General features: G+C 42.8%; 1 protein-coding gene across 9 annotated transcripts in view; it reads left to right on the plus strand.

Annotated features, from left to right (window-relative positions):
* LRRC1 (leucine rich repeat containing 1) overlaps positions 1-16011 on the plus strand; it is a 126790-nt gene that overhangs the window by 26657 nt on the left and 84122 nt on the right. The window contains exon 1 of one of the 9 annotated variants that reach the window (XM_070586239.1): positions 13242-13374. The exons of 6 other annotated variants lie outside the window; for them this stretch is intronic. Coding sequence is in view for 1 of the 3 variants with exons in the window: in XM_070586238.1 (XP_070442339.1) it covers positions 13473-13556 (84 nt within the window). In the remaining 2 variants the exon portion in view is untranslated. Of the gene's footprint in view, positions 1-13241; positions 13557-16011 lie in introns of those variants that run through there. 2 more of the 9 variants (XM_070586242.1, XM_070586238.1) reach the window with 2 other exon arrangements.

A 16011-nucleotide genomic window follows, 5' to 3' on the forward strand; every position in this document is an offset into this window, starting at 1 on the left:
CTGGCAACCATACATGGGAAACAGTGTGAAATTTTCCTTGGACTTTTGATTTGTGTGGTTCTTAGGTACAGTTCACAATGACGGTAGGTTCCAAATCCTGACTCTGCCATCGGGGAGGGACGCACTTTGGATGTGGAGTTTTGTGGGTCTATGTAGAGGCAGAAATCTTTGAAAAGTGTCCAGCTTCTAAAATTTGGCTGCCTTACCTTAAAAATGTGACTATATAGAAGCCGGCTAATTTGGGCACCCAGTCAGTCCTCTTAGGCTGGGGAACAGGGATGCCATGTTGGCCTCTCCCTCTGCCGTTCAGTGAGCTCTCTCTATTTATGCTGTTTTGAAAATTAACACTAGGAGTTGGCAGACAAGCCATTGGTGTGGAAGATAGGGAGTCTTGTAAATATTATAGATGTGCTTTCTTTTCCTGGAGGTCCAGAAACAGGGTAGGGAGCTCTCCAAAGTTGATAGTGGCTTCAGAAAAAAAGTGTTCTTTAGGCAGTAGCGCTAGAAATTGTACAATGTCAGCATTCCGAAACAGAGAGAGTGGCAGTCAGTGAGGAGCTGGCAGACTGTCACATGAGGAGGAAGGGAGCTGGGTTCTGGTGTCAGCGCTGTCCTCTAACCAGCTCGTTTCCGTAACTCTGAAACCAGGTCTAAAACTGTGTCTCCCAGACTAGGCTGCTCCTCCGAATCACCTGGGGAGCTTTATAAACCGACATTCATTGGCCCCGCTGCATGCCTGCTGGGTCAGACATCTGAGGATGCTGTCCAGGAATGTGATGCCTATGCAGCAGACTGAGAAGCTGTTTGCAGGGGCAAGAACTGGTTTGCAAGGGGACATGGGATGGGCCAGCCTTTAGGAGCATAGACTAAATAGGCTTTAAGCTATTCTCCAGCTCTCAAATTATGAATTTGCTATTCTTTTGATTGTACTTTCTGTGCTGTCGTGGTGTGTACTCATCTGTTGGCTTCCTCCTCTGTTGCTAGGCTCTTTCAACTTTCCTTCTCTAGTCATTGCTGGCTTCTGCCCATCCTAGTAACTTACTGGCTGAGTGTCCTGAAGGGTTTTTCAAGCAGAGGAAGCCCAGTTCCCTGTCCTCTCCTTCATCGCCTGTGATGATCGTTCTCTCCATCAGTGTCAAAGGGCACTCCAGATCGGGGCCTCCTTTCTCATGGCCTCTGGGGCTGCCACCGCCTCCTGCCAGCTCTCTGCCTACACCTTTGCTTGCTCAGGTATGTTTGTTTCTCTTCCAGGTCACACATCCATCTCTCTTTTGGCACTCCTGATCACCATAGCTGGCCGGTCCACGTGCCTTGGGAGGGGCCCACTTGTGAAATACATCTGGATTTAAAAAACCCTAAAGAGGCCACACTTCCTTCCAACCTAGAGCCTCATTTTGATTTATTTTTAGGATTTAAGAACCTCCCCTGTCCTTGCAAGTCAGCTTGAAATAAGGAAGGCTATCCCTCTGCACCCTGGCTCAAGACTGCAGAAGGAGAATAAAGACCCCCAGCAGTTGCCGGGGGCAATAGTAACAGTTTGTGTTTGATAAGGCGCACTGTTCTGAACGGTCAGGCTCCGACATTCAGGCCCCTGCCATGTTCGACCTGCTCCTCAGCTAGCAAGTCTTTACTCTGTTCAAAGCAGCCGTAGGACCAGCATGTGGGGGAGCAGGACTCTTCCTTGGTGCAAATGTCAAGAGTTACTCACTTTGTCACTTTAACCCAGTGCTCCTCAGCCTTGTTTTCGTGATCACCACCTTGCATGCCCTGCCCTTCCCAGACTCTTTAGGCATATCTTTCCTAATTGCACCTTCCCTCATGAAATTTTAATGCCGCAGGTGTGTTGTGGGCCACAAGCCATCGTAATAACTGAGACCCTTTAAACACTGCTCCATCGGTTTTCACCCACTTGTGGACTGTGTCCCTCGTGTTAAGAATGCATGCCTCAACCCTGGCTCCAGCCCAGCTAAGGCATACCTGGCTTCTCCCTGGTGATTCTGATGTGCAGCCAGGACTGAGACCCAGTGATCAAACCCAGCGTTTCCCAAACTTGCTTGATCGAGAGAATTAGCTGGGAGCCCTTGTTAAGCAGTCAGACCCCCAGGCCCTTCCACCTGGAGATTATGCATTAACAGGTCTGCCGTGAGCCTAGGAATCCATATGCTTGACCATTGCCCCAGTAATTCTTAACGCTTGTGGGCTTGTTTCTCTCTGTTCTGACACACAAGCTGCTCCCTCCCCTCATTTTCCTGACTGGAGGTTGTGGGAGTAGGGATGAGGTTGCTTCCAAAGCATAGATGTGCTCTACATATCCTGACTTGAAACTTTGAATCATTTTCTAATAAAAAGCAGTTAGAATAGGGTCATGCTGCTTCGCCAGACAAGTGCACATGGAGTACCTATTGTGCAGCAGAACTGTGGTGGGTGTTCCAAGGGACACGAGGGTCCCTCAGATGGTGAATATTGTGGTTTATTACCACAGGGGGCTTAGTAATCTAGTGAAAGAGCAGAGACAAAATGCTTTGGAGAAGCAGTTTTGATTTTGCCCAGGTAGTGGGTGAAAGGGCTTCCGAGAGTTGTGGCATTTGAGGCTGAGGAAGACGTTGATAGCCAGAGAAAGGTGCTGGGCACAGTGAAGGCCTGATGCAGAGCCATGACTCACCCGGGCTGGAACATGGGTGCCCGGGCCTGTGGGTGTGGCACCTGACGTCAGAAAGGCCACTGGGGCGGTTGTGGGGCAGGGCTTAGACAGAGTATTGGACTTGCAGCCAGAGAGGCTGGGACCGAAGGTGTGGCTCTGCTGCTTTACGTGGTGTGTCGCCTTTCTAAAGTTCAGTTTGCAGTAGCTGATTGCTCACTGGGCAGTTGTGTGGGTGGCATGACAGACGAGAAGCACTTTATAAGCCGTCAAAACCTACAAAAACGTTGATGATGTTATTACACTATGCCCGGGTTGGGAGAGCCCCGAACCCAAAGCGAAGGAGTTTGTACTTTGTTCTGTAACAATGGTCAGCCGCTGGAAAGCTTTGAGAAGACATGTTTACGCTGTGGACTTCTGTAGGCTTTCTTGAGAACTCAGTCCCGACATGGAGTGTTGCTCCTGTGCTTGCAGAGATGCATTGTGAGCTTCCAGCTCTGACTAGCAGGTGAATATGTGCAACATAACCCATCTGCAAGGCAGAGACTCTCAGTTCAAAGGCCAAGAAAAAGAAACATTGGTCCTTTGTCTCACCTGCCTTCCTTCCTTTTTCATAGTTAAAATCACAGGCTGTTGGCATAGGAAGGGAACCTTTAGTTGAGTCCGTTTGCCATCCTCAGCACTCAAGCCTTTGCTCTTAGTTATTCACAGGGCCAGGATGAGAGGAGTCTTGCCACAGGGCAGCACCCTGTGATTCCAAGCCAGGCGGCCATCACCCACAGGGCCAGCTACCCAGAATGGTCTCCAAATTCTGGCGCGCCAGCCGTTTCTCTTGGGCAGACACCCAGCCATCCCTTCCCACCTCGTGTTCTTGTTGTGTGCAGGTCAGGCCCACCCTTAAGTCTTGACTTAATTATTTATATTTTTCATTAATCTTTGTTTTACTGAGGAAGATTTGCCCTGAGCTAACATCCGCTTCCAATCTTCCTCTTTTTTTTGTATGTGAGCCACTGCCACAGCATGGCCACTGACGAGTGGTGTAGGTCTACGCCCAGGAGCCAAACACGGGCCGCTGAAGTGGAGTGTGCCGAACTTAGCCACTAGGCCACCGGGGATGGCCCTTGACTGACTTTCTGCTCTCTAGATTACTGAGCTTCCCTAAAATTCTTCCAGCCTTTTCATATGTATTTTTGTTCACTTTTTTGCTTTATTTTATTTTTAATGATTTGATGAGTATGAAATCCTTTTAAAAAAATTTACTTGCTTATGTTAGGATAGTAGCTTGCGTACTTGATGGAGTGTGGGTTGCTGGACTTGCTGACTGATATTTAAGGTCTCTTCTTGAGGGTCTTATAGCATTTGGTCCCGGCACTCTGTTGATTTATGCCTGTGATGTCTTTTTGTTTGTGGTCCTTCTCTGCTTTTGCAAATGAAACACTTAAAGTGTATTGGCATGATTCTTGTTTAGCACTCAGCTTCATCCTAACAGTGTACTCCAAGGGCAGCATGATGCTATAACTCGATCTAAATTTCTTCCACTTCAAAAGTGTTAGTAGCTTGGATATAGAGGAGTGTGTATTACATGAAGTAGGTCCTGTGATTATTACCCCCCTTGGCAAATGAAGAAACTGAGGCATAGAGAGGTCACACAGCCAGACAATAAATTAGGGGGCTGAGATTACAGATTTAGGACTCCACAGTGCTTCTTTGCCCTGTTTATAGTAGACAGGCAGGAACTTTGGACAGCAGTCTGAATCCCAGCACTGACATACCTGTGTAAACTGGGCCCACGTGTGTCACCTGTCTGTGCTTCGGTTTCATTATTTGTGAAATCAGAATAGCTGCCTGGCTCAGGGCTGTTTTTAAGGTTAAATGGGATAATCTGTGCAGAGCCCCTAGCCTGGTGCCTGGCACATCAGAGGCATTTCTCATTATTTTAGAGCTGCTTTTGTAAAAAGTAAAGTGTTGGAAAGTTTTTGAAATTACGCTTTCAAAGTCTACTCTAGTAATGTAGCATTTGAATGTTAAATTGCTTTAACCTGTGTATACGAGATATTCTTTCTTAAAAGAAGTCTTTGGTGAGTTGTCAGCCAGGAGTTCCAGGCTGTGCAAGATGCTCTCCAGAGGGAAAAGGAGGCAGTGGTACCAGGTCAGGGTCAGCCCATGCTGGTGCTGATGTTAGTGAACCGTGACATGGATGGAGGAAGTATCTCCTTTCCTTTTATTATACACATCTGGGTAAAAAGCCGGACCCTTGGCTGGGAGTAGGACGCCGAGGAAGTGGTAGCACAGAGGCTGCTGGGACCGCAGAGCTACCTCAGAAAATTGCCCTGGGAACTTAAGGGAATGGTTCATGCCATTTTGTGTGGACGCTTGGGAGCTGTTGCTTGTTTCCTGAAAGTCCAGGAACTGAAGGAATGCTGTTGTCTCTCATGCTGAACTTTGGGATTCGTGTTTGGGAGTATCCTATAGGGTTCCTACATTCCCTTTTCCTTGAGTGTTCCTTTTGATCACATGTCACAAAGAGAGATTTCCGACTCTGAGAACTCTTGAGGTGATGCACTGAATAAGTACTTAGCAGGTAGTGTTTATCCCAAGGAACCAGCTAGTCAGCAACACAAGCACACTGCTAGAACTTCTTTGAAGAGCCTAGTCACAATGAAAGAAGAGTGTCTTTTGTAGGATGCTGTGGTTAGCGAGTGGAGTGGCTCGTGTGTGACCCGCAAGCCACTGCTTGGCATCGCTGTACATTCCCATATTAAACAAATGCTAGGAATGTCAGTTCAGCCTCTTACCTAGGTTGCTGGTAAACAGTAAAAATAAAATTTAAAGAATGTCGAAAAGAGCAGCTTAAAGAAGTGGCTCTGAGAGAGCTCTGCCTTTCCTCTTCACGAAGAGGGCAGACTCCTTAGACTTGAGCGTTTAATCAGATGTAACTGCAGACCATGGGAGCCGAGCGTTTTGTGTTGGGCACTAATGGTGTCTCTTGTTCCTTAAACAGTAGGGCGATTCAGAAAGTTTTCAAAATTGGCCTTGTACTTGTAGTTCTTCATCTGGATTAATACTAGATTTTAATATTTAGTTCAGTTTGTGGGGCTAAAATGTGGCGATCAGCATGGGCTCTGTTTGTTTTTGCACAGCTGTTTGTGAGTTGCTAAGGAATCTCCTCTCAGTTTTTTCCATCTTGCTTCTCACTTAAATTTTTGGTCAGCCAGTTGGAAACAGTGTGAATTTCGTATGTGTGAGAAATCTAAATGTGAGAGAGGATTTATTTGGAAGATGTAAGGCTGCTCTTACAGGAGCAATCAACACTTTGGAATGCAGGCTGATCTAGGTGGAGACACACACTTATATGAAAGTCGCTAAATTACACAATTTTAATCTGAAAGTGAACACATGGAGGCGCTGGGAGAGTGGTGCACCTGGAGAGGGCGTGGAAGCCCTGCGCCCCTTCCCTCACACCTTGCCCTATACATCTCTTCCGTCTGGATGTTCGTCTGTATCCTTTATCATATCCTTTAGTAAACTGGTAAATCTAAGTGTTCCTTTGAGTTCTATGAGCCCTTTTAGCAAATTAGTCGAACCTGCAGGGGGTTGTGGGAACCTCTGATTTCTAGCCAGGCTGTCAGAAGCACAGGTCACAACCTGGACTTGGGACCAGCATCTCAAGCAGAGGATCGTCTTGTGGGACTGAGCCCTTTACCTGTGGAATCTGAGTCTGTCTTGGGCTAGAGAGTGTCAGAATTGCGTTTGATTCTCTGACACCCTGGTGACCTGCTGGTGTCTGAGAACTGCTTGTTTGTGCAGGAGCGCCTCCACACACACGTTGGAAGTGGGTCCAGCACCCCTTGGCTTATTTATTCTTTTGGAGTTTGCTATATCCTCCTGCTTGCCGTGCACTCCCCCCTCTTTTGGAAAAGTGCTTTGGCAGTTCCTTGAAACGACCTCTCCAAAATAAATATAGTAACATCATGATGACCACTGCAGGGCTTCACACTTTGTAAGAGATGGATTCTTGGCTGTGATGTGTCGTATTAACTGGTTAGTCAGGTCCCTCCCCTCCCCTTCACCATCTCTTCACGATGGTTTGGTCCTCTTAAGCGTCACTGAGAGTAAGAGACAAAGTCCTTTTCTTTCCCCTTTAGTTTGAATTAGTATGTACTAAAACTGCCATTAAATGTTGCCTTAGAAGGTTATGGGCCATTCGTGAATGATCATAATCTGGTAACTCAGATTAATTTTTTAAGTGCTGTGTCAGTGACTGCGTTCCTTCGTTCCTTGCTTGCTATCCAGAAGGACCAAACCTTGACTGGGGTGGGGCGGGGAGGTATCACTTTGTTACTTCAGGAGATGAAAAAACATTGGCGATCAGGGAGTCGAGGGAATTCTGTTCATCCGAGGTAAGGACTCATCAGTGTTGCCCGTATCTTTTTTCTTAGCTGAGCCTGTTACTTAGAAGAACTCAGAGTGTTGATCCAATTGTTGGTGTATTTCCTGTGAAAATTCAGAAACAGTCTTCCTAACACAATTTCCCTGAATGATCCATTCTTATGTGATGTCTCATAGGAACCTTTGATCTCCTTGGTGTGGTGTGACTGACCATAAAACAGCCGAATTGACTTTTTTTTTTTTTTGAGGAAGATTAGCCCTGAGCTAACTGCTGCCAATCCTCCTCTTTTTGCTGAGGAAGACTGGCCCTGAGCTAACATCTGTGCCCATCTTCCTCTACATTATGTGTGGGATGCTTGCCACAGCATGGCTTGCCAAGCAGTGTGCAGGTCCGCACCCGGGATCTGAACCAGCAAACCCTGGGCCGCCAAAGTAGAACATGCGAGCTTAACCACTGCACCAATGAGCCGGCTCCCCATGACTCTTTTTTTTAACCAGAAGGAGCATAACAGATGTAGTTTATGATGATGTGTATATTATCCTTTCATTGCATTTTGTGCCTCATTTATTATGATTTCCACTTTATCCCTGTATTTTAACTACTGATCCACCTGTCCTGTGTCAGCTCCTGGATGATCCTTGAGAGTGGGGACTGCATCTTGTTTGAACGTCTTTTCCTCCATTTCATAACCCTGCATGTAGTAGGCACATTATATATGTAGTGCTTGTTAGTGCTGTTAGCTGGATAAATTGTATTGAATCTAAGACAAAATGTCCACTAAACAAATTCTTACTCCATTTGAGCCATGTAATGCTTTCCAACAACATTTTTCACAGAAATAGAACAGAGAATCCTAAAATTCGTATGCAACAACAAAGGACCCTGAATAGCCAAAGGAATCTGGAGAAAAAGAACAAAGCTGGAGGTATCACACTCCCTGATTTCAAAATATACTACAAAGCCATAGTAACCAAATCAGCATGGTACTGGCACAAAAACAGATACCCAGATCAATGGAACAGAATTGAGAGCCCAGATATAAACCCACACATCTGTGGACAGCTAATTTTCGACAAGGGAGCCAAGAACATACAATGGAGAAAGGAAAGTCTCTTCAGTAAATGGTGTTGGGAAAATGGACAGCCACATGTGAAAGAATGAAAGTAGACCATTATCATACACCATACACAAAAATTAACTCAAAATGGATTAAAGACTTGAATGTAAGAACTGAAACCGTGAAGCTTCTAGAAGAAAGCATAGGCAGTAGGCTCTTCAGCATTGGTCTTAGCAGCATATTTTCAAATACTCTGTCTGACCAGGCAAGGGAAACAAAAGAAAAAAATAAACAAATGGGACTATGTCAAACAAAAAAGCTTCTGCACAGCAAAGGAAACCATCAACAAAGTGAAAACCACTGTGTGGAGTATGGAGATTCCTCAGAAAATTAAGAATAAAGCTATCATATCATCCAGCTATCCCACTGCTGAGTGTTTATCCAAAGAATATGAAACCATAAATTCTTAAAGATGTGTGCACCTCTCTGTTCATCACAGCCTTATTCACAATAGCCAAGACTTGGAAACAACCTAGGTGCCCATCAAGGGACGAATGGATAAAGAAGATGTATATATACACAATGGAATACTACTCAGCCATAAGAAATGATGAAATCTGGCCATTTGTGACAACATGGATAGACCTTGAGGGTATTACGCTAAGTGAAATAAGTCAGAGGGAGAAAGTCAAATACTGTATGATCTCACTCATAAGTAGAAGATAAAAACAACGACAAACAATCACAGAGAGACAGAGGTTGGCTTGGTGGTCACCAGAGGGGAAGCGGGGAGGGAGGAGGGCGAAAGGGTGTGTGGCATGTGTGTGGTGATGGACTGTAATTAGTCTTTGGGTGGTGAACATGATGTAATCTACACAGAAATCCAAATATAATGATGTACACTTGAAATTTATATAATGTTATAAACCAATGTTACCCCAATTAAAAAAAAAAAGAGAAATTGTAAAGAGAAATGTTTCAAGCCAAGTAAATGTAAACATCTCTGTTATGAATGCTCAAGTGTAGGCACTCACAATGTGGGAGACTGACTTGCTTCTCTGAGATTTGGCTTACCTGTGGCTTGTTAGGGCCATGTAAAGGAAAGAGTCATCCCCCTTTTCTTTGTTGCATAAAGAAAAGGTTCCTTTGCCCCTGAGTTATGAACATAATAAAAAGTTGTATTTTAAAACAGGAGATTTTTCTTGTGATCTATTTCATTTTTTTTGTCTTGTGGGCAAATACGTGGGCAAGGAAATACATTTCTCCCTGCTTCGCATATAGGGGAAGTGGTTAGTTTTACTGAGGGGTCAAACCTCTTCTCTCATCTCACATTTATGATCTGTTACCTGGCCCATGCAGTAGTGAGGGGATGTATAAGCTTTTTGTTTTGTGAATCATTATTCCAAATTCCTAGGTATCTGTGACTCTCTTTTGAATTCCATTCTACGTCTGTCTGAAAATTGTTCAAAAACTTCGAGTTCCCAGTTGAGTGGATAGCGTAGTCGTTTTTGAATTTCACCAACTTCCCTGCTCCTGGGTGGACACCCTTTCCTTTGCCTCTCAAACTAGACCAAGCCCTTTTTCTTTATATGCCTTTTTGCTAGATCCTATTATAAACTTGTATCAAATTTCTGCTACTGCTTTCCCAGTCTGCTTCGGCCTTCCCCTTGCCTAAGGCTTTATCTGGAGTTATGGGCTCTGTGCCCATGATCCTCTGGAAGCTGATTCCATTTCTTATCTGTCTAGCTTTCTTTCCTTTCAGGCCTGCTCTCTCTGCCTGGATCGATCTGGCAGCCACACCACTTCTGTGCTCTTACATGCGTGCTCCTTTCTTTCCCTCTCAGCTCATTCATCAAGATGGATTACAGCATTGGCGCAATTTTACTAGTTACCCCTTTTCTAGCCTAAATCTCTGCTCCCTGTGACTTTGCCTCACTTAGCTAATTAGAATACAGTTTCACAAATGGTTCTTGTTTCCCGCATAGTTACCTGAAAATTTCTTACTCTGAGATGCTCCAACATGGTTGTGCTTTGGGATTTTCCCTAAAGAATGTTATTAACTGGCCGCAGTGTCAGGGAAGCCACGAAATGTTGATGCACCTCAGTTTCCTCATCTGTTAACTGGAGGGAAAAACCTTTACCTGACTGGTACATATAGGGATTCAGTTAAATAAAAGTGTCCATGTATCCCCAGCAGTCTTTCCTCACCAAAAGGGATTCCTTCTTCAGTGATGCCTACCAGTTGTCTGTGTGACTGGGCATCTTTATTGAGCTATAACCCACATACCGTACAATTCAACCATTTAAAGTGCACGATTCAGTGGTTTTTACTATATTCACAGAGTTGTGCAGCCCTTACCACAATCAATTTTAGAACATTTTCATCACCCTAAAAAAAATCCCATAACCATTAGCAGTCACTCCCCATTTCCTAGGCAACCACTAATCTATTTTATGTAATTTTATGCATTTTTGACCCCATGCTTATTATATCGTGTGCTAATGGGATTTTCATTTTTTTCTTTTATGGTACATTGAAGGTATTTTGAAATGCAACCCCATAATTTTTAGAACTAAAAAGAGCCCTTCAGTCATTTAATGCTTATTTTTTATGCAAAGAAACAGGACCAGAGAAGTCAAGTGATTCATTGGCCCAAGGACATTCCCATTCCACACCTCTTTACTAAAACACACTAAAAAAAAGTGCCTTATTAACATGTATTTCATCAGTAGTTCTTATTTTTGAGTGTTTGCTAAAACCCTTTCAAATTCAAATTCTGGGATGTGAAATATGATGATTTGAACAAATCCTTTCAGTATCCTGTGAATATTTCTTGGGCTTTTCCCCTTTCTTTATAAACGTCTCATCTATCAAAAATCATATCTTAGCCAGAGTTTATTCAGTATATTTTCTGTTTAATTTCCTTTAGTAAAGTCATCACTCCGTGATCAAGCATGGCATTTTCTAAGATAATCTGTCTGGCTTTAATATCTGTTCTTCTGTGGCACGCCTGAGGTCGTTCCCTCCTTGTGTGGTGGACTATCCAATCTACCAGATTGCTCGCATCCCATGCCTCTCTTCAGTGTGAGCTTTCTTGCTGCTTCCATCCATCAGTAGAGACTGTTTCTCCACCCGCCTGAACGTGGCAGAAATGGCATCAGGCACATTTCAAGGCTGAGGCCCCAAGAGTCCTTGCAGCCTCTTCATTTGCCTCTTTTGAATCCTGCTTGGAGAGCTTCATGTAAGGAAGCCACCCTGTCATAAAGGAGAGTTCAAGAGGCCTTGCAGGGAACAGAGGAGCTCCAGCTGACAGCTGGCACTAAATGCCAGACGATAAGAGTGAGGCCAGGGTGAATCTTCCAGCCCTTCTCACTCTCCAGCTGAAGGTAGTGTGTGAGTGAGCTCAAGGGAAGCAGCAGAGGAATTGCCGGCTGACCCGCACAAATGTGAGGGGGAAAAAAAATCATGCTTTTTTTTTTTTTTGAGTCACGGAGCTGGGGATGGTTTCTTATGCAGCAGAGGCTAACTGATAACATGTGGGTATCAGCACTGTGGCAACATTGAGATGATTAAAGAATCTAATCCATGTGAAGTCTTTGGCTCGTTGCCAGGCATAGAGGATCCCTCAGTCAAGGTTGTGTGCTGTAGAGTTATCATTGCTGATACTGTTTTAGTCACTGTGCTCTCTTCTCCTCCTCCTCCAGATATAATACTGTTGTTTTCATTATCGTTCACTCTCTTGAGTTAAAGAATTGGACGTCCTTGGTGCTAATTGTCTGGTATTTTCCTTCCTGATTAGTAAGTACTTTAAAACTTGAAAAAACTTTTTCTTATGTGAAGCACATACATAGAAAGTACATAAGGCGTAAATGTACAGCTTCTAAGAAATTATAAAGTGAACACCGGTAACTACCTGTCAGGTTTTGCTGGGACTCCGAAAGCCTGTTGCATGCCCTTACTGATGACAATCCTCTCCCGCACACCTAGAGTTTATAGTAATCACTAACCTGATTTTATTCACTTCTTTGCTATTCTTTATACTTAACCCACCTCTGCATGCATCTCTAAGAAAAATAGTTTAGTTTTGGTGATTTTTTTTTCAACGTTATATAAAGGGAATAATGTATGTATTCTTTTGTGTCTGGTTTCATTTGCTGAGTGTTATTTCTAAGATTCCTCCACATTATGACTAACAGTAAGCTTTCATTTTCACTGCTGTTTAGAATTTCCTTATGAGACTATTCCTCTATCAGATCTACTATTGTTGGGAGTTTGGGTTATTTAGTTTTGGGCTGTTATGAATGATTCTATCAAGCACATGCTTGTCTGTGTTCTGGAATAACGTATATGAGAGGTTTTTTTTTTTTTTTTACACTGTATACCTAGGGGTAGAACTTCTGGGTGATAAAGTCATAGTCACTTTTTATAAGTGTTGTAGAAAAGAACATTGCCAGATGGTGCAAATAATATATACTGTAATAAGTATTAGTCTTACCTCGAGGTTAGAACCATTGATTTACCATGTCTTTACCAAGGAGGCTGAGCAAAACGGCACTTCAGGTCTCTGGGGACAGGAGTAGGACTGTGATGAGACCTGTGTAGGGTGGAAGGGTGTCAACAGGTCATTGAAGGGTTAGAATCCCTCCAGAAGGGAAAGCTGAGTAAAGTCGGTGTCATTATGGCTCGGAGTTTTCAGGAGTTTAATGACATTCTTTACACTGTTGTCCTCCAGGTGAACCTGTAACAGTGGTTTGTGTTTCCTCTACATTGTGGAGGAGATGTTTGGGCAGTGGGGGACACTTGACGGATCCTTGATCGTACGGCGATAAAAAAGGGCACAGTGCCTTTAGGACTGAGATTTCCTACGTCCTTTTCAAAGCAGAGGGGAGGTACCAATACCCTACCAAAAGAGAAGGAAAAAGAATCTTTCAAAAATGGAGAATGAGAAAAAGAAACATTTTGTGCAGTCAAATTAAAGACTCTGTATCTACTAAAAACATTGGTGGCTATAAGAAGACTGGTGTAGCGTGACAAGCCAAGGCAATTTGGGTTTCTTTGCATATAATTGTACAAAATGTGCTCTTAGCGGGCCAGTGTGCTATTATCAAACATGGTATAGTTGAAGAATGGTGTCTGTGTGCTCCATCACATGATCAGTCCGCGCTGAGGCGCGCTGCCAAGACAGCTACACGAACTGTTCTTCATGTGCCCTGGCTAATCGCAAAGAGAAGGCAGAGGGTTTGTGGCTTGTGGAGTATTTTCCCTGACTACCTGAGGAAGTTGGAAACGTGAGGATTTGATCAAGTATTAGTGGCATTATGTCTGTCTTATAAAAGAGCAGTTAATTCAAAGCATTTGGATGCCAAATTAAGATCCCATCAGGATAATGAAGGAAGGATTGAGGAATGACTGTTTTCATCTTGGGATCCTGTCAGACAGGGTTGTTTTTACGTCTGTGTGTGCTTCCCAGGTTAAGTAAAGTAGTATTTGTGACAAGCTCTCTTTGAGGATGCTTTTGACAGGCAGAACAAAACTTAAATTTGCTTGCTGTTCAGATTTCTAACGGATGTGGGAATTTGCAGGCTGTCGTTTCCACAGACTTGAGACTAACTTATTCACCGTAGATCTAAGTACCTTATTGACTTGATTTCTTGTGTTGTTTCTGAATGCCCTGAATGTATGGAATTGGTGATGGTTTCTGTGCTGTTGCTATTATGCTTTTCCTGGAAAACAAAGTGAGCTTTTTCATGCTTGAGTAAACACATTGATGCATTATGAAACTGTCAGACTCTTTGAACAATTGGCATAAGCTCAGTTATTCAAATATGTGACTCTTTTGAATGGCTTTTGTGTCAGCTAATGCTTTAGTACAACCAGCATCAAGAAATTTCAATACCTTTCCTTAAGAAATTAAATCTCAACTGTATGAACAAAGAAATCCAAAGGATTAGTCCTTTTGTTGGGCACTTTCATTATTGCAGATGGCTAATTGGTAGTGTTCGTTTGCTCAGATTCATAGGTCAATTTATTTTGAAATGTCTTTCTTTATTTGTTAAAAAAAAAGAAATAAAAGTTGTTCATGCCTTTTCCTTATCACCTAGCATAACTTCTTTTCTCGTCTTCCCTTTCTGTCTGTCAACATCCACATATACATAATGTACCTGCAATTTTTTTGTTTTTGAATTATATTTGCATTTTAAATCTTTTTCTAGTTCTGGTCTTTATATAATCGTTTTTGTTGCTTTCTTGATATTGGCTGACTTAATAACATACTAATCATTTTCCCTGACATGTATATTTTCCAGTTTTTCATTTTTACTGATAATAATGCAAAGACATGCTGTGCATTGTAGCTTGTTTTTCCTATTTTCAATATTACAAGGACAGGTGCTCAAAAGTATCATTATTATGTCAGTGAACTTGAAAACTTATGTTTTAGGTATTGCCCAATTACTTTCTAAAAGATGGTGCCTTCTTTGTGATTATATAGGTCCCTTTTACAAAAAAAAAAAAGATATTTATTAAATATTAGCATCCTTCAGAATTATCATTTGGAGCACCCTACAATCTTAGCAGAGACTTCTTCCTTTGTAAATTCAATTTCTCTTTTTAGCAAAACAATATATACAGACAGTTTTTTAAAAATCCAGTAAGCCATGCAGTGTGACAGGGAAACAGCCCCCACCCCTGCTCCTTCCACACTCCACTTTCTGGCTTTTGAGATCCCTCAGCTCTTGGCTATTCCCACTGTTTTCCTCCACATTGCTAAATGGCTTGTTTTTACAATTTGATTTTTTTTTTCACTTTATAGTTAGTTATTGATTTCCTTCTGTGAAAGATGATACTTAGCACTTACACTTTCTTTCCCATCCTGTCAATATTGACATAACGTAATTTTGGTTTTATCAATATATAGATATGAAAATTTTATGATGTAAGTATAACCAAATCTTGTATTTCTAGTATGATTCTTATACTTTGTTTTTCTGGAATTAACTCCTCCCTCCTTTTTTGCTTGCGTCGTTTTCTCTGTTCCTCTTTCTAATTTATCCCCAAACAGATCTTCTCGATACTTCCGCACACACCAGATCATCCCTCAGATGTGTTTTTCATTCTTTTGTTCAGGACTTTCCTCTGGCAGCCTCATCTTTGCTCCTCTGTGGACTAGTTGCTCTCAGGGTCTGCTGCTCAGCTGGCGGCTGGCGGGCCCCTGGAGTTCCCTTCACTGTTTTGTCCTGGCGGTTTCCTTTGTCTCTCTGTTTTGTTGATTGTCTGATTTCTGGGTCACAGATCCTCCTCCTTTTAGATTTGCTTCCCCATTTTGATGGATTCCTTTGAAAGGTGTAAGGAAGATAAATTTTTGAGACCACACATATCTGAAAATGGCTTTATTCTGTCATCGTATTTGCTTGATAGTTTGGCTGGGTATGTAATTTTAGGTTGGGAATAATGTTTTCTTGGAATTTTGAAGGCACTGTTCCATTGCCTTCTTACTTTTGAGGTTGCTGTGACTCCAGTGCCATTCTGATTCCCAATTTTTTATGACTCCCCCTCACCCCCTGCCCCCCCCCCCCAAGTCTCTGGAAGCTTTTAGAATCTTTTTATTTCTGGAGTTCTGAAATTTTATAATATTCCTTAGTACATATCTTTTGTCATTCATTTTATCGGCCACATAGTGGGCCCTTTCAAACCAGAAATGGATGTTCTGCAGTCCCTGTGTTTTTTCTCTTTGGATTACCTATTAGTTGGATGTCATACCTTGTAGACTGATCGAGCCTCTAGTTTTCTTGTCTTTTCTCTCCCATTTCTCCATCTCATTGTCTTTTCATTCTACTTTCTGAGGGATTTTCTTAATTTTATTTTTCACCCTTTTTCTGGGTTCTTTTATTGATGCTGTATTTTTTAATTAATTATTCTCCGCAAAG

The sequence above is a fragment of the Equus przewalskii genome, chromosome 19 (assembly GCF_037783145.1).
Source record: "Equus przewalskii isolate Varuska chromosome 19, EquPr2, whole genome shotgun sequence".
NCBI classification, from domain to species: domain Eukaryota; kingdom Metazoa; phylum Chordata; class Mammalia; order Perissodactyla; family Equidae; genus Equus; species Equus przewalskii.